Genomic DNA, 19465 nt, shown 5'->3' with positions numbered 1-19465 from the left:
AGACCACCGCCGCTCTTTCTCACACGCACACTGCCCCCCACCAAACATAGCACTTCCTCTTTTGTGCAATTTCATGGCGATCGGGAGAGAGGGAACCGCCGACGCACGCATACGGTCTCAGCACTCTCCAAAGAGTTTCTTCGGGGTAAATAACTATAATTTTCCCCCCACTAAGATTCGAACACCGGCTACCGCTGTAGTCACACTCGAATTCCGTCACGTGAGCGATGCTCATTATGTCTTCAAGAAATGTTGATTTGAGTTTGATCACCCCCAACCGTAGCGCCACTCGCCGATAACAAATCGAGCGAAACGGGCTCCCTCCTCGCGCATCTTCCACACACACACACACACACAGCTGCACGTTCGTCCACGGCAACAGCCTGCTAGCTTGCTAGCTAGCTAACTAGAGTTAGCGCTGTTGATCACGTATGTAGTTATGTAAATAGCTTCCGACAATCTTTTTTCGCTTCTCTACGGTAGCCACGCAACCCTACATGCTACACTCATTGGAAATCGGTGCGGTTTGGTATTTCCCATTCAAATATCAGCTTATTTTACCCTCGAGTTGTTTGTTTGTGCTAGCTAGCCGTTATGCTAAGTCGTTAGTTAGCGCCAGTTAGAGAGCTGTGAACATGGAACGTATTCACCTACTGGGCGAATATAGATGATATTTATGATATTTATAAGCCGCTTAAAATCAAGCACGCGCGACAAAAGAAAATAACGTCCACCATTCATTGTATTGTTTCCATTTATCGACGTCTGGGAGGCGGTCGAGCTAGCGTTCTCGGCTAATTGGTTAACGGTAACTTGCCTGCTAACAAGGCAACTTTGTAATCGAGTCAGCTTGCAACTTTGTTAAATAGTTTAAACACTCTTGATGCTATATTTCTCGCACATTGCTTTTACGGGAAACGTGTTTACTTGTGTCAAATGATCTGAGTGTTTTGTGTGACGTATGATAAGCTATGATTGCACTTAACTCCGCATGCTTAAAACTACCAACACATGTTTATAAAACCACACGTACGCGTATAAATGCGAACGCGTACGTGTGGTTTTATTGTTTCTCAATACTGTAGTGCCCCTTTTTGTTGGTATGTGTGCAAAATCGAAAAGTTTTTACATGAGTCCAGCATTATAAGGCAGATCTTTAAAAGACTATTCTGGTGTCATTTTCATCAGACAAATTAAAAAGTGCACCATTTTCTGGCCCATATTATTTGACCTATTTTTTTTTTAAATCAAAGTTTGAGACTTTCGGAACTTTACTAATCTTTATCCGAGGTATTGCTCCAGATTTTTTTTCTCTGCTTGTGCTCGGGCTAAACGGGGCTTGACGATAATTATTAATATTTTTTTTGGGGGGGCTCAGAGAGTAATTTAGGAATATTTTAGAATATCAAATACAATGTTGGAGGGGTTTAGCTGGGGCTACACATTTATGATGGGGCTATAGACAATTTCGAACATCTGAGCATTTCTGGTATTTTAAGTGCATAATAAATGCTCCCTTTACAAATGGCGTATCATATTGCTTTTGCCTGTTACTAACGTATAAACTATGCACATTGTTATAGTAGTCCAATGACATTTCATCACATTTTGAAATCGAAAATAATACTCACAAATCAAATTACAATGATCCAAAGTCCAATGCTTTTCAATGAGCGGAGAGCGTCCTTGGCTTTCACCCAATAAACCCTTGTGATGCAAGTTCAGAATTGTCAATAGCCCTTTCTACCCCAGGTGTAGCGCCATTCCTGCTTTATCCTATTTTCCAAAGTTTGGTATTATTGGAAAGATTGCTTAACACAGAAACATACAGCATATTATAATGATGAACTTAAAGTAGTTATAGGAAGCCAAACGGCTAGGTTTTAAAAACTATACAAAAAAAAAAAAGGAGCCAAAGTTTACAGTTGTGGTCAGGTAATGTATGGTTTAATTTGGCACTCAAATATTCATAAACAAAACAAATTAAGAGTTGAGATTGAACAAACACTGTAAATTGATAAAATGCAAAGTAACAAATCATAATTCGGGGGCAATTATAAATTCAGGAAATTATCTTGGATTATTATAAAGTACTTGTTTTTTTTTAGAGAAATGTCAAGGTTGTGGTTAAAATCTATGTCACAAGTAATGGTGTTTAGTGGTCAGGAGAGTGAGGTGAACACTGAACAGTACATCAAGGAAACTCCCAACAGCTAGTTGGTGACAGATGTGCACGTTGTCTTCACATACTTAATCTACACCACAAAGTGCTTGATATCAGGGTGTCGTTGATTGACTTTGACTGACAGTAGTATTACTCTATAAGATTGATTAAATGTTGGGTTTCTAGTTTTTGTACATGTGCTATTGCCAAACTAGCCAAGCACATGCAGTGGTGCAAGAAACAATCTAAAGTCTATTTGTATGTTCCTGTTCTTTGTTTACAGTATAAACTACTTTGACAACCCAACTGTCACAACAGACACCGCTTTTCAGGTGAGTGCTGGCAACATCCCGTAACGTCTTCATTGAATTGTAGCGAATGCACTTGGTCTCTCATGACACTATCGCAGCTGGGTTAATTTCAGTTATGCATGTAATCCCAAATTTAGTTAATGCCAAGTAAATAAGGCTGTTACTGAAATACATATATAGATGAAATGAATTTAATTACCAGAATTAAGTGGTTGTACAAGATTGTCCCAATACCATGTAAAAAAAATAAAATAATATATTGATACATTTTACGAGATTGTCATTGCGCTTAAAGGTTGCAGTTTATAAGAATAAGGATGTATATGATCCAACTTTCTAAGATGAAGGTTATTAAGGAATCAGGTCAAAGTTCTGGTACAGTACCTCCATCATGAGTATGGACAGTTTAATGTGATTGTATAAATCTGCTTCAGAGAAAGAACTATACTCACTGAAATTTGCCTCTTTCGTCAACTTTGTTCAAATATCAGCGAGAAGTGTTTTTCTTTCTTTTTTTTGTTAAACAAATAACGCAATGAAACCCAGGTTGCAGTTTGAACTGGCTTTGTGGTGATCCTGAACAATTTCAGGCATGTGAATTCCTGCACACAACCTCAAATAATACCTATCGGCTTGAAAAAAAAAAGTAGGACAGGCCGGTGCCCACCACACACGAGAGCATTTAAAATCTAAACGTTTTGACCTTAATTTCAGACACCTCTAACCTAACCCTGACAACTAGGGATGCACAATAATATCGGTGGGCGATTATTATCGTCAATTTTCCACAAATTTGTCGTCATACAGATAAACCAGATAATAAAGAAATCCGCCGATAATAAAATAGACATGCCACGTTGGTCCATCTATTGTGGTTGTTGCTCAAGTTGTGCCCAAGTCCTCAACCCCTCCCCTCTCCTATGATAGTGTTACATTTGTGACATCATAATGCGCGTGACCTCGTGTTCACAGAAGATGCATCATGGCAACATCGCAATCGCCAGTGCGGGCTTTCTTTACTGGCTTGTTATGGAAAATAACTATTTAACATGTATTAATTTATTCACTCCCAGCCATTTTCACAGAATCAAGAAATCCAAAAGACAAATTGTTTCCAGACTGTTTTATTTATCTTGCCCAACTGCTGAAAATTCCGCAACACTCCCCAAAATGTTACCTTCGCATTTTTTTGTTGCATTTTTAAAACGTGACTGTTGTTTTGTCAAACTCAAAATGAGTTACTGGTTGTCTTTGAAGCAGAGATCAAAAAAAAAATTCTGCTTCATGGTGCTTTACACAATGTTTCAATGTATTTGTACATGTTGGACTTATAGTAGGGTTCAAAAGTACATTTTTATTCAAGTTAATTTTGTAAACCATTATGGGCTTACTTATTGGTTATCGACATTGGCACTTTCTTGATCGTATCAGTTGAAAATAGCATTATCGTGCATCCCTAGTAGCAACCAATCATGGCTCATATTCAGAAAACAGGTGAGCCATGATTGGTTGAGAAAAAGAAAAACATATTTAAAACATGACTGCAGTTAAAGAATTAAGTTTATGGTTAGTGTATAATTTTAGCTGTTATGTCTTTTGTGTTTGCAGGTCAAGAGGAGTGGAGGTTATTAAGAGGCTTATATTGGTTCTACTGTGTTTAACATCCAGACTGCTTAGTCTATGGCTCTGATGGACAAACACAAACAGGTCAAGCGCCAGAGGCTCGACCGCATTTGTGAGGGTGAGTTTTTATTCGGTTGTGTTGGTATTGTTGCAAAAGAAGGCAGATTCTTATTATTTTTAAACCGTTTTAATCATCAACCATAGTCCTTTGAGAATATCTACTGTTAGAAAAATAATGCTCTTTACAAAGAAGATAATGATCCGTTTTTGTCTGTCCTTTGTGTATTTAAAGCAAGTAGCTACGACTTGAAGATTCAACACGAGTTCAATAAAAGAAAAAGCCCTTGTCGACGGTAATGCCCGGTTTTGATTGATAGTAATTAAAAAAATACAACAATCAAGCAAATTCTTGATTGGACCCAAAATGTGCACCCAGAGACCACACAGCATTAGACTCATCTGTACAATCCAGTGAGTTGTAATTAATGTTTAGCTATATGAGGGAGCAAAATGATATGCTCAATGCTGTGCCAACAAGTCGTTGCTTTGATCGGTGTTAAACACTAGACTGGCAAAATTCTGAATTCAATACTTTAATGCGATGTCATCTCCAACTTTTGAATTTAATTTTTTGTCAAAAATAAAACAAGTAAAATCCCAGACTAATTGTCCCCCTACTCATCAATAAAATAAATAAATAATAATAATTGCCTATATTAAGAGTTTAAATCATCAAGACTTCACAAACTGTGATCCTAAAACTTGCTATTAAGGTGCCCGCAAGCAAGGGAGCACCCCTAACACAAGAAATACAGCCCCCCCCTACGCTCTGACACTTTCTCTTTGCATGCCTGCATGCGTGTGATCAGGTTCTCTCTGTGGTATGCAGCATAAAATATAAAGCGGAGTGTAAATGGAATTTCCCCATGATGAGTTATAATCTGAATAATAAATTCAATACAATTGCAATGACATGTAGAACAAGTATCTGAACTTCTGTTGCCGAAAAGTATTTTAGTGACCTATGTTGAAGTGTAGTGAAGTTACCTGGCACAGGCCTTTAAAAAATTTTATAGCGTGGAGTTGATGATGATGATGGAGACGAGGCGTGAATGGCGATCTTAAAATGGAGGGAATATTGTGGGAGTCTCTCTGGAGACGGATGAGAAGGAGAGTGCAAGGTGAAGGGTCGTGGCCGCCGCCGTGGGGAAACAGGCCAGCTGTCTCTTTAAAAAACGACAACGGCCCCAAACCGCCCTCAGGCCTCTGCTATATGCTAATGAGGTTAGTGCTGGTTGGCTGGCCCTCAATGGAGCCGCCTGTGATTGGATAACGGAGGTGGGGGGGAGGCCTGGGCGGGGATGACAGCTGAGAGAGCGCAAGGGAGGGAGCGAGAAAAGCAATAGAGGGAGAGCGAGGCGAGAGAGGAAGAAGGGCTGACAGACTTCATAATGCAAGGTTAGCTCTTGTGCTCATGCGTTTCGATGTTTCGGATTGTGTTGTGTCAAATCTGGGACCTTGGCTGCTGGTGGGAGGAGGGGGTGACGTCTATGGTTTTGGGTGTGGCGCAGCTAAATATGTGTGCGCTCCCATGTGTGTTGCTCAGTGCACGTTTGCGTTGCCGCAGCCGTTAAGAAGGAACTGAATAACTGTGTGTGCATGCGCGCGCGCACACGTCTGGGTGGAGTACCGTTTCTTACTGCATTATCATCATCTGCTGCCCCTCCCCCCTCACCTCTCACTCCTCCAACTGCAGCCAGAGGGAGCATGCAGTGGAGGGGAGGGGAGGGAGAATGAATGAATCACTGAATGAAATGTATTGTGTGCGGCCATGCTTGCATTTTGTCGGCCCCGCTATGCCAGTGTCATTTACTCAAATTACCCTGTGTGTAGGCCTGCTTGTGTATTTCCCCAGTAACTTCTTCTGAGGCCTTCTTTGTCACAAAGCCTTTTCGGTTAGTCTTTGTCCTCCCAGCATGTAAGAAGTAAGCCTGTTCGCATTCTCCAGCCATCTGCAACAAATTTCAAATTTCAAAAATGGAAAGCTCCTGTTTTACAACTGCTGTGTGCTTTCGTTTCCTTTGTGTTGATAAATGTCAGCCATCACAGGAAGTGTTCACAAATATTTGTTTTTCACCCTGAGCTGTCTTCCTCCTGTGCACTCTCACCATTACCTCTTGCTCCTTGTCCAAGTAAATGTTCCAGCTCGCCACACTACCCCCGCAACCCCCCCCCCCCCCCCCCACAGACACCTGTCACGCAGCAGGATCAAGATGGTGTGTAGGGGGCGAGAAGTAAAAACAAAAATGGGCTTTGCTGTTAAAAAAGCCCAATTAAATGCCACTTTTGAGTTGATGTTGTCGTTCACATCCTTTGGTGTGTAATTTCTGAAATGCAGCATTTGTTGGCATGATGGATGCTGTTGTCAGAAAGGTGTCTCATAAAAGTGGGGAGGGGATGTAGAAAAATATGGATGAGGAAGTCTCCCACATTGGAGAATTTAGGTCATGACTCAGACACTGTCCTGAACCCCCTTTCTGCCTCCCCTCTGAGACCCTGCAGATTGCTACACCCCTCCCCCTCATCCCCAGCCGCCACACTCCCAGTCACCTTTTCCCCATCTCTTTCCTCTTCCCATGCATGGTCCTTATACATACAGTAAGGCAGATCGAGTTGTTGGACTTAATAGTGAGCACCTATGATGTCAGACACAACGGTCAACCGCTGATTTGTTGAATGCACAAAATGAGGACAATTTGAAAGGGTGATGCCTTTTCAGGGTGTAGGCATAGCTAGCTAGTTACTTGCATGTTGCATTTATGCCAAATATCAGGTGATGACAACGAAGGTGCTCATGGTCTTAAAGCCTCGATACACCAATCCGACGTCGGCCAAATGTGACAGACGCCTACCACCTGTGGTGTCGACCCAGACGTCGTCACGTCGCATAGAAAAATGACGTACATGCACACCGCACCGACTCTGACTATTACGTACCTACGTGAGAAGTAATTCCCCCCCATACCGTCGGCGGTGGTAGTTATTATTCCTAAAGGCAACCGGAGACCTCTTTTCGGGGGCGTGATATAAAAACGTAAAAAACGCATGCTGGTTACTTTTTCCTCTCACGTAGTCTTCCCACGTGAATGAAACCCCGCGGCTTTTTGCACAGTATCGTATACTGCTGTCATTGTCAACCCTCTCTCTTGTGATTGATTAAGATTAAAGCAGCAAAGGCGCAAGATAAGGAGAAACCGCACAAAATGGGCAAAATCCTGGATACTCCAGCGACCAAGGCAAGGAGCTTACCCAAAGCTGTTTATCCGCATTCGTCACTTCCTCTTCTTGCCCCGTGCGCTGATTTGCTAGCTAACAGCCAATTACAGTGATCAATTGCCCCGACGCCAATTCAACATGTCGAATTTGCTGGAAAGTTGTACACTTGCTTGTTAGCTTACAGATTCCGTTACATGTCATGTTAGTAATCATGGATGGGACACATACAATTTGTGAAGTTCTCTGTGGGAATAAGAACCGTACAATTGTCAGACCGTTATGATGATTGGTAAATGGCTCCTTTCAGAATGACAAGAGAGATGCAGGAGGAGGTAGAAATATTTTGGGGAAATGAGATGACACTCGTGTAATGTAGAAATATCTCTTCAGGGTTCTGTAGCTGTGGAGTGGCTGTTGTGCTGTGAGAAATTGCTTGAGACATTTATGTTTTGCCAGCTTTTTTTTTCTCTTTGGTACCAGAATTAAACTGTGCTCAAGTTACGCCTTTACCACTAAGATTATGTAATAAGTGTTAGTATCTGCGTTCACAGCATTACTTTCAAAGCAAGGATTTGATGTAATGTCCCCAAATTTGGCAAAGCGGGGGAATCACGGGCCAGTGACAATCCCACAAAAACGTTTTGTATAAGGGTTGACAGAGGTTTGCGTTAAGTCCCCATTCCCCATCTGTAAACGTAATCAAAAGATAATTCAGTGAAAGTTCCTACACGCCTCATTCGAAAACATGGCAAGGTATAACAATTACGGTCGGTCAGTAGCATGAGTTATTTAGACACGGTTTATTGTTGTAGTGACTGCATTGCATCTTATCTGAGGGTTGTTTATTTGTCTAACCCTATTTAGCTATATTGACTGTATAATACGGTATTATTTTACCAATGAAAAGTGAATGTTCTGATTTGCAAAGTCATTTTTTTAGCATACTGTCAAAATCTAACAATACATATGTAGTTGCAACAGCATTGTCTTGTGCTTATTACACATTTGGCCTGTGTATGCAGTGGATTCCCATATTTGCGGTTGGACATTTACAAATTCAGTTACTTGCAGTTTTTTTTTCTTTTTCTTAATGAATCTATCCTCTGCTATGCGCAGTAAAACTCAAACATCAAACTAAATGTCCACTTGAACCAAACGTCTGCGGCGTAGACAGAACATTGAATCAAAAATCTTGCAGCAACCATGTTAGATTTCTGATTGCCAGGCAGCGGGAGATCAGAAATATGGCGGCACTCATGTTTGCTGAACCTGTCTTGACTCGCAATAATTTAATCAATCTAGGACTAAACGCAGCGTCAAAACTAGTTAATTCCATATCAACACAGTGGAACATTGCTAAACTTCCCTAGTGTCCACTCTGTGCTTACCTAGTATCTTTGAACATCAGTTCATGTTGTCACAAGGTGGATCCACTGGGTTTTGGGTCTGTAAACACCAAAGAGGTGCTAGCTGTTCTATGTAACTTCAACCTACAAAGCAACTGTGTTTCCTTTGAGCACAGACCGCTCCACCGCATTGATGTAACTCCTGCGCTTTGCTGAGCAGTCAATTGTTCATTGTTTTACACCAGACTTCACCGCTACAGTAATTTATTGTTGAAGTGTACGGAGACGTTGTGGATCTGCTGGCTTAGTTGTAAGATGATTGCTGTACTGTATTTTTAAGGGTACAGCAATATTTTAAGTCAATTGAAAGGTCCTGGGAGCCTAGTTTGCAGTTAATTTTTGGTTTTAATCTAATAAAGGTGCTTATCACTTTTAGGGGAGTGTTAATTATTCAGGGAAATTTGCTATTTTTGGAGGTCCACTGTAATAAATTGGGCTTGGCAGAAGTACTCATGAAGTGTTTGTCCTTTTCCTTTAACATTTAGTTTGCACTCTTTAATGAAAAGGGTGCAGAACCTCATTTTGGTTATTATAAAGTCCTTCCATTTATTTTTTTGAATAACATAGCGGGTCACATCAATTGCTCATGCAATCCCCATCCATTCATATGTATAGCTCATCGATATTTTCTTTCCCCTTGGTTCAGGTATCCGACCCCCCATCCTAAACGGGCCTATGCATCCACGGCCACTGGTGGCGCTGTTGGATGGGCGCGACTGCACTGTTGAAATGCCCATCCTCAAAGACGTCGCTACTGTGGCCTTCTGTGATGCCCAGTCTACACAAGAAATTCACGAGAAGGTAAAGATGTTTTAAGTCTTCAAGATTTACTCTAAAATAATCATACACACATCTGCATGGTGTCTTCATGAATATGTTTCCACCCTAAGGATATAAACTGATGCACAATTGTCCTTTGTAGGTGCTGAATGAGGCTGTGGCCGCCCTGCTTTATCACACCATCACTTTGTCGAGAGATGATTTAGAGAAGTTTAAAGGCCTCAGAGTAATAGTCAGAATCGGGTCTGGCTTTGACAATGTTGATATCAAAGCAGCTGCTGAGCTTGGTGAGGAGATGCAACTCAATACGAGCTTTGTCTTTTTTCGAAAGGTCTGAATTAGCCGTTTAATTTGTTCCATCTCTCCGTGCAGGCATTGCCGTGTGTAACGTTCCAGCAACCTCAGTGGAGGAGACAGCCGACACGTCGCTATGTTTGATCCTCAACTTGTACAGGCGAGTCACCTGGATGCACCAGGCTCTCCGGGAGGGAACCCGAGCCTCCAGTGTAGAGCAGATCCGAGAAGTGGCTGGTGGTGCGGCTCGTATTCGAGGAGAGACGCTGGGCATCATTGGGCTTGGTAAGTGGATGGCTGACTCCCCGCCAACATTCTTAGAGTGAGAATGGTTTGTCTGTCTCTATCTCGTTTAGCTCCTTTTAATATACTGTATATACGAGTACCTGGCATGCTCTTATGATATTATCATTGTGGCCCTTCAGGGCGTGTTGGCCAAGCGGTGGCACTGCGGGCCAAGGCTTTCGGGTATGGCGTGATTTTCTATGACCCCTATTTGCCTGATGGCGTCGAGCGCTCCCTGGGACTGCAGCGTATGGCCACCCTCCAGGACCTGCTCATCCACTCGGACTGCGTATCCCTGCACTGCAGCCTCAACGAGCACAACCACCACCTCATCAATGACTTCACCATCAAACAGGTGAGCTGGAAAAATATGCTAAACCATATGTCCCCTCACTCACCTCCCTGCTAATTTTTGTATTCCAGCCGACCCTTACCTTGTATAAAATAAAGAAATAAGAATAGTCTGTTTATATGTATCTGCAGATTAGACAAAAGCCAACCAGTTTACCTCCATTTTTTTGAGCAGGTTAACGTTATATCTTTATTTTTAAGTGTTTCAGAATTTTTCTTTCTGAATAATTAATCACAAAGATTAGGACCCGGCTGATAAAGGTTTTTGGAGAATGATAAACATTTTCCGATATTGGGCAGAATACAATTTTGATAATCAATTAATTGGCTGATTAATCAGAAAAGGTGTATTAAATAACTTGTTTTTGGTCTTAACGCTGAAATACAGGCTAAACATTTTGTTTAACAATACTTTGTCTTTAACTTTACAACAGAGAGAAAAATCAGCAAAAATCAAAACATTTTGTTGGGATTATTTTTTTTCCCCCCCTTGTTTTTTTTTTTAATAATCTTTATTTTTATTCCTTTTATAATGTGTTTTTTGGTTTAAAAACACACACACAAAAACAATAAAAGGGAAATTTCCTGCCTTCAAGTCAATTCAGTAATGCAGAGAAAGAAAAGAGTTATGGCCAAATGAAGTACAGTATAGGAATTTAAAATATTATATTATTTCCAAAATTATTGTACCTCATTTCATGTACATAAGAGGCTTCAGTTGGGGAAGAATAAAATCTGCAACTATGTTCACACTGCAGGCAAATGCGATCCAGATCAGATTTTCTTGCCCAAACGCGACCTGTATCTGACTTTGTCAGTCTGAACGGCTCAAATCCGATATCACACAGAAGACAGACTGAGGTCGCAATTAATAGGTAATTGCTTACTCAAAAAAATTGGATTTCACCCAAAATTCGGAATTGAGCATTAAGACCTGCAGTGTTGAACGTAGTCATGAGTGCGTTTGCCTGCAGTGAGAACGTAGCAAAGTTCGTTCACAACTGAAAGCAAAGATGCATGTGATGCTAATTGATCACATCTTGGTTGAACATGTCTACAGTATATGATCAAATTATTTCCAATCTTTTCCAGGGTTAGCGTCATTTTTGTCCAGGCATGTTTCATATTTTAAAATAATTTTGTTGAATCACAATAAAGCCATGTCAGATTTTCACTGGTTAATTTTCATGAAATTTGTATTTATCATTATTTTTGCCAGATTCAAGTTATTTCAGTGACCACTGCACCCCCCACCCCCATTAATAGAGGGGTAACAACCATGTTGTCCACGTGTATGTCAAGTTACCACAGTAGTATTATTGTATGCATGGCTGAGTGTGAAAATGGGCTGTAGCTTCACTGAAGCATTGCTAACTCCACAACACAGATGCGTCAGGGAGCTTTCCTGGTGAACACATCAAGAGGCGGCCTAGTTGATGAGAAAGCACTGGCTCAGGCCCTAAAAGAAGGTCGGATACGAGGGGCTGCTTTGGACGTCCATGAAAGCGAACCCTTCAGGTAACCAGCACTCACCCTTTGAGAGGTACGTGATAAGTACTAACTCGATCGCTCCCCTTTTACCAACCTTCTGGTTCTTGACAGTTTTTCAGCTGGCCCCCTTAAAGACGCCCCCAATTTGATCTGTACCCCACACACATCCTGGTACAGCGAGCAGGCCTCGGTGGAGGCTCGGGAGGAAGCAGCTAGGGAAGTGCGCCGTGCCATTACTGGTAAGGATGTCTTTTATTGCATGATGGAGTTGGGCACGTCCAATGCCACCGCTTGCTGTAGAATCACTCGCATACCATATGAAGGCTTCCAGGAAAAGCTTAGAACGAGTTGACTTTAACCATCTGCTGTGCAAACAAGCAGCCAACGAAAACCCAAAACAGATGACTAGCTTGTCTAAACATGTAATTCTCCTTTTGTAGGTATGTAATTCCTTATTTAGCAATATGTGGAAATCTGGTTCTTTAAAATTGAAGCTGTGCCAGACTGCCAGTATATAGTCTGTTCCAGTACCATACTATAAATGTGAGCCTGCTAGTGTTGCAGAATTGCTCCCTTCTGTAATCGCGCACTGTGCAAGAAAGTCACTCTTATTTCGACTTGAATATAGTGTATGGTTGTTTCCTGCTTTTTAGCCCATTTATTGTGAATGCGTTAACTCCGGTTGCTGAAAGACACTCCCGGGGGCTCTCCCTTTGGAATAATGAAAACATTCAGCTGTCATCTTTTCATAACTAGCCGATGCTCAGCATGACTTAGAATAACAAATGCTGACATGTAACTTGGGATTCTGCGCATCAAGTTGTCAGTCAATGGCAGATTATGTTGTTAAACACAGTGGATCTAAAACGTCTACACAGACCTTTTCAAATGCCTTTTTTTTTGTGATTAATCATTTTAAAATGTTTTCTACATTTATGTGACCCATAACATATACAACTCAATTTAATAAAAAACTGGGATCATGTAGTTGTGTATACGCTTATAAGTGTGTATAGCCTTATAACTGGAGATTTGGCTGTGTTCAGAATTAATGAAACAAATTTCAACTCATATTAAATAGGAGTCAGCACACACCTGCCATCATTTACATTTCCTCTGATTAACTTCAAATAAAGTTTCAGTTCTAGTAGGCTTTTCCTGATATAGCCTGAAAGTTTTGTGCTTTCACTGACTGGCGTTCAGCGCTCTTCATAACTCCCTCCACCCTGATTAAGGCCTGTTCCAGCCGAGGGAGGGAACAAAATATTCAAAACATGTCAGTAGCAGCACAATGCTTCACTGTAGGTTTGGCTCATGGATGGTGATGAGCAGTTTGGTTTTTGCCAAACATAACTTTTGGAATTAGGGCGGAAAAGTTTAGACTAAGTTTTATGACACTATGACATATTTCCCTACGGGATTTCGAGTGTGTTTTTGTTAAATGTAATTGGGCTTTGATATTTTGCTTTGTAAGATAAGGCCTCTAAATTAATAGCCCGTGCACATGAAAAAAACAAAAACAAGATGTTTGTCACGTGCCCATGGCATTTTTCTCCACTTAATGACAGTCTTCCAGTATATGCTTATTTTATAATTATATATTATATGTATATTTATCCACATGCGTCTACATATGATTATTCTTAACCTTTTATTTATCCAGCCAGCTTGGAAAGAAGGCTTGTGCTGTAAAATGTGACTACAGAAATGTCAGGGAAAGCCTACTGGAACAACCGAATTTGATTTGAGATTACTCAGGACCACTTTAAATGGTGGCATATCTGTGCACTGCTGACTCATATTGAACGGGAGTTTGAATGTGATTGGTTAATTCTGATCACAGCCATGCCCTCCGTTATAAGAGGGTTGGACTTACCCTCTATAAAAGATTTCCCCTTTTTTTGTCATCTGGGTGTGAATGAAACCTGGTATATATTTTATAGTAAGTGTATGTGTTGTTTGGCACTCTTTACCGCTTATATATTATATTTTAAGCACAAAATGTACACTTAATACAGAAGTGTTGGCATGAGCAGCGTTTGCCTCCTTGTATTAGCTGCCAATACAAGAATAAAGTGTCTGTTAAAAGGAGCCGTGAGATGGGTGCAGCATGACGCAGCTATCAGCATGACTGGCGCCGCACTATATCCTGTCAGAGTGCAACCTGTAAACGTCGATTGTTGTATTTTAGGGCGTATCCCAGACAGCCTGAAGAACTGTGTGAATAAAGAGTATCTGATGGCAGCATCTCAGTGGCCCAGCATGGAGGCTCCCACTGTTCACCCCGAACTTAACGGAGCAACCTACAGGTGAGAAAGACAATTGGCTGCACAGGTTTTTAGTAATCTTTGAGGCTGAACAAGGTTGCTGGAAGAATTGTGGGAATGTGTGGCAATTTTGTGTTTGTCTTATTGACTTATTTGGCATCATGTAGGATACTTGGTTTACGATTTACGGTTTGCACAATGAGAGGTTGTGCAGCAGCGCATTCGTGATAATGTGGCAGAAGAAGGCCCACGCTCTGTTTACTGCAAAGTGCTTTTTTATTTCATTTAAGCAGGGTTAACTTTTTCATACAAATATTTACTGTTAAAATTACTTCAGGCGTGTTTGAGCTTTTGTACAAAGTCGGGTTATTTTAGCACCATAGGAATGTAACTGTCGTAAATTGAGGACACCCTGTGGTATGTTTGTTGAGCCATTAACATTGCATCATCAAGATGAGCTTGTAAGCATTTTCAACACTGTAGATTGGAGGATAGTTTGCTAAAATAACAGGCCAAGTAATTGACCAAATTTCTCCATTGGAGATTTCTGCCCAACAGTGATGTTATGTAACCTAATGAGCTCCAATACAAGAGCTGTGTCAGAGTTGCAGTGCACCATGTCAAATCTGAGTTTTTCTGACTCAATGAAAACAAATTTGATTATTAAATTTGTTCTTTTGTCATGTAGTTAATCATTATTAACCAGTTTATTCAAATATATTGAATACAAATTAAATGTTGCAATCTTTTCACAAATAACTCAACCGACCAATTAATAAGAAAAAAATGTATTTTGTAATAAATACCTTTTAATTACCAATTTTGCATGTTTTATATAATAAATACATATCCAATAAATAAATGCTTGATTGGCTGGATTAAATAACAGTAAGCCGCCCGTGGATCATAAATTGTGTGGCTGAAGTTTCAGTTGGAGTATATGTCATAGTTGACAGCATGAAGATAAATGGAGGAGATGCATCAAATCAAATGTAATCTATTCAATCTGTTTTCCAGATTTCCTCCAGGTCTGATCAATGTTGCCGCAGCAGGGGGCCTCCCAGGAGCCGTAGCTGGGGTTGAAAGCCTGGTTTCGGCAAACCTGGCCCATGGCATAGCCCCCGTCTCTCACCCACCACACGCCCCTTCCCCAGGGCAGCCAAATAAGGCTGAAGGCGACAGAGACATCCCCTCCGACCAATAGCCCCCCCCCTAGCCACCCGTACCCCACCCCGGGCCCCCTCCCGTTGACCCCCTGCTGCCGCCAGCACATTCCGTCACCTCTGGATAACCAGGCTCCAAACCTTCCTCCCTCCATCAGACACATTTCGACCCCCCGAACACCACGATGACCTGATGTGACTCCACGTGGTCTCACATGACCAGCACCGGAATCCCCCCGCCCCTCTCACACACCCGCATCCATCCTCATTTCACTGACCCCTCTCACTCCCGAACGTCAGCAATAACTTTGTTCTCAAGGATTCAGTGATCGGATTGGTATTTTTCCGTAGTTGGCTGTTGTTTTCATGGAAAGTCAATCCGTTGTGACTTTTGGTGTTCATGTTTCTAAAGAAAAAAAGCATTTCTGGCATCAAGGCTTTCCAGTTGGCTGCATCCTCGACTGGCTGACCAGTAGAGGTGCTCAGGCAGAAAGTGCCCCTTTGTCCATGAAAGGCTCGTGTTACTGCTTCTGTCGTCTTTTCTATACCCCCCCCCCCCTTCCCATCCAACCTACTTGTGACGGGGTCAGATAAACCAGACCCAATCGAAAAAAAATACCCTCACCTGCCCAGTTTGGAATTGTTCTGCTCGTATTTAAAATGTGTTTAACAAATGCCCTTCACTCTCCCCTTATGTTGATGAATTCACCTCTACTGGACCCACCCAGGGGCATGAACTTGTGTCTCATGCCCAAAAGCTGCAGCGCCAATACTCCATCATGCGCCGTACATGCAGGGCCTCGCCAGCAGAGGGCGCCGCCCAACCACTCGTTTCAGTTGACCAGGAAGACAGTCTCCTGTTAAGCTTTAGTTGAGCAATGACCCCACACTGACCTACCCCAGGCCGTATGTCCCACTACCCCCCGGCCCCACACATGCTCACGAACCCAGTACGCATCCTTCCTTTAAACGCTTGGGGACAGTAGAGTTAAATTCCTCAGTTGGAGCGAGGGGGACGTTCCCTTTTGCATGCTAGCTTTGTTAACGACAGTGGTGTGTAAAAGAATGTGTGCGCGTGCGCAGGTGTGTGTCCCTTTCCGCTGTTTTCTTTCCAAAGGAATAGTCCCTCCCTACGAGTAACTCTTTAACGCTGTCGCTCTGGTGTCAAGGAAACACCTTTCTAGTACCTCAGTAACAGATATTGAATGTACCGTGCATACCCTTTTATTTTTTTGTACAGATTTTCTAGATTCTTCTTACTGTTCTTTACCAGAAGGGTTGTGATATTGTAGCAGTAACGATAAGATGAAATCATGAGAAAAAAATAATCCCCCATCATGAAACAAAGCGACACATAGGATCTCTCTCTATAGGTTACTGAATACTCAGGCTTGGAAACCAATGCTCGTCTTTTTGCCTTGACCTCGGCCCCTTTGTCCTCCATCTTACTGGCTAATGATTTACGAGGAACAATGAAAGGTGGTTCTTATGCTCTGCTAGTTTTCGGTCACTAGAGCATTAGTAGTAGATGCTTCATTTTTGTTCTTTTTTTGCATCCCTTATGTCACTGCCCTGCTGCTCTGTTTGTTGTGCATGTGCGATTTTGTTTTAAGCAGATGAAGAAGAAAAAACTTACAAATTAGTGGCTGCTTTCCCCTCTGCTGAGTGTTTTCTGCCCCAGTTGCCATTTATGTGGTGGTCAGTTTCCAGTAATGTGCAGTTTTGCCCTCCGGACCGCACCCTTCCCCCATCAGAGTCTACCAGTGACTTGGAGCATGTGATGCTTGGCTCCTCTGTCATGTGATGAGTATATATTTTTAAGAATACCCCCCTCCCCTCTTTCCCTATAGTCCCATTGATGAATAATCTTAAATTTTGCTGTTGATGATGATTATATATATTTTTTTCATTTCAGCCGTGCACTGTCATGTATACCAGTTAGTTTTAATGTAGATGACGATTTCTTTTTATGGATAATTGCTGTCTGTGTTCTACATGTTGTACTGAAAAATATGAAATCTCCCCCTCCTCCTGCTACTACTACCCAGACTCCACTTCCCATCTTGTGTCCCAACCTCCCTCCCATCCCAGGCCTTACTATGTCCTTTCTCACTGTAGCCGTTGTAGAAAGTCGCCATGGAACCACTCACTGCCTTAATACAGTTGACCACAGAAAGTGACCAGTAGAAATGAACAAGCCAAAAAGAACAAAAGCTCCCCAGTCGCTCGGCAGACAGAATTCGACAAAGGTGTATTAAGGTCACACTGAAAAGGAGAAACGATGAAGGGAAGTCATATTGTTGAGGGTGAGTTTGCAATTTTTAAATAACAAAACACTTTTTGTCCTTTGTAAAAACTGTCATGGCCTGAGAGTAACTCGCTATGAGTGTTCCCATGGGAGCACAACAAATGACTGACACCTTGTAAATTATGCTCCTGGCTCTAAATGGTTGTTTTTTCTCATGCGCGGTGGTTTCTTCTAGATCAAATTAGAGGCACAAGATGGAGCCAGAGACGACTATTTCTTTTGTTTTGTTTTTGAGCGATCGTATTTCTCATGTGCTACTCCGCCAGGTCATAATGACAGTTTTAACAAATGTGACATTTTGTAATTTGCTAACTCCACTAGAATGAAATTATGAGATGAGAAAGTGTTGTTTTTCCTCTAAAGGCCATTTATTAATCAGATCATCTCAGAAGAAGTTGAAGAAAATGTGTACATGCATATTTACTATTCTTACTGATGATGGTGTTTATGTGCCAAAATATTGACATTCATTGTGAACTTGACAGCAATCATAATACAGTCATGGTTATGTTCGTAATATTTAGACTTTTCCTAAAATGACTATTTCGCCCTCATGTTATGGCATTCTCGTAATATTTCAACTTGATTCTCATCGTACCTTTTTTTCCCCCCACACGCCCTGTGTGGCTCTAATACTCCTTTGGCAAATTCTACATCACCTTTGCAGCATTTGAACCTGATCTTGAAAGCTTTTATTTTTGGATCAAAGACGTAAAACTCATTACACAGTAAATCCTCATACTTCTAAAGTCACGCCAGCAGCGTGTTTGTGCTCTGGCTAACAGATAAGCACATTGTGTGTGTTTGCGGTCACAAAGCTCCAGCTGATATTTCACTCTTGGGTGTTAGAATGCAGCCACCACCACCCTTCCACCTCCTACTACTACTTCTGCTACTACTCGGGGCTTTTGAAGGGTCTTTCACTCTGCTGCCAGAGCTCCCAAAAGGGCTGGAGTGTTTGGGCACAGCAGACACTGGTGTCATCTGTCCAAAAAAACAAAACAAAAAGAGAATTGGTCACTTTCTCTCTCTCAGGGTTGAAATGCACACATATCCTTTAGCAGTTGTCCTCCCTCCGAATGTAGAGCAGCCTCATGTGTTTTTAGAAGCCGCGAACCGCTTCTCTTGTTCCACACCTCCCTTTTCCTACTTTCTTGTTTTCCTTTTGGCACTGACATCTAACCATCTATCTAACAAGGAGTGAATGAACGCTTGAAAGTGACCGTGTGCGTGTGTTTGTGTGATGTTAAGATTGGGAAATGTATTTTTACAACATGTGAACATGTTTCCCCCCCCCCCCTCCCTCTCACCCTCATTTGTGAACTGATTTTTCACCAGACTGCAAAAACAAAAATACAAAAATGAAAAGAAAAAAAAACATGTCTGTAACTAGGCTCTTAAGCTTTATTTTTTTGTTATGTTTACTTTATTTTTATTTTTATTAGAAACAATCATGTTTGTGATGGTAACTCCCAATGGTAAACTCCACACCGTATTTTAAATAAAAGCTTAAAAATTAAACACTTGTTTACATGTTTAACTTAACTACTCAATTTTCCACTGGTTCTTGTTGTGTACTCTGTCTTTTTAGCTCATTTGATTTGAACCGTCTGAGACTGCCAGTGTTTTGTCCCCCCTGATTATGCTTTGCTGCTTTAGGACACTGACTTTTTTTTTTTTACAGAGCTTTGCGCTATAAACAAAATTGTTTACCGCAGTTGGTCGGTTCTTTTATTGGGCATCGCA

At 41.5% G+C, this 19465-nt stretch overlaps 1 protein-coding gene across 5 annotated transcripts; it reads left to right on the top strand.

Moving 5' to 3' along the window:
• The first annotated feature begins 29 nt into the window (after positions 1–29).
• ctbp1l (C-terminal binding protein 1-like) lies at positions 30–19240 on the top strand. 5 transcript variants are annotated; one of them, XM_086085127.1, is made up of 12 exons: positions 30–145; positions 2448–2496; positions 4084–4216; positions 9427–9581; positions 9703–9847; positions 9933–10139; positions 10280–10494; positions 11878–12008; positions 12093–12220; positions 14173–14290; positions 15266–15288; positions 15507–19240. In XM_086085127.1, the coding sequence occupies exons 3-12, from the start codon at positions 4156–4158 to the stop codon at positions 15608–15610; spliced, it is 1287 nt and encodes a 428-aa protein (XP_085941253.1). In that variant the 5' UTR covers positions 30–145; positions 2448–2496; positions 4084–4155; the 3' UTR covers positions 15611–19240. The 5 variants fall into 5 exon arrangements, with proteins under 5 accessions (XP_085941253.1, XP_085941249.1, XP_085941250.1 ...); XM_086085123.1 differs by having other exon boundaries at positions 15266–19240; XM_086085124.1 differs by lacking the exon at positions 30–145 and adding an exon at positions 326–519 and having other exon boundaries at positions 15266–19240.
• Positions 19241–19465: the final 225 nt, after the last annotated feature.

Source organism: Leptonotus elevatus, chromosome 9 (assembly GCF_054856555.1).
Source record: "Leptonotus elevatus isolate MCC_2025b chromosome 9, RoL_Lele_1.0, whole genome shotgun sequence".
Lineage (NCBI taxonomy): Eukaryota > Metazoa > Chordata > Actinopteri > Syngnathiformes > Syngnathidae > Leptonotus > Leptonotus elevatus.
The sequence above is the reverse complement of the archived record's forward strand: the minus strand, read 5'-3'. Positions and strand labels throughout refer to the sequence as shown.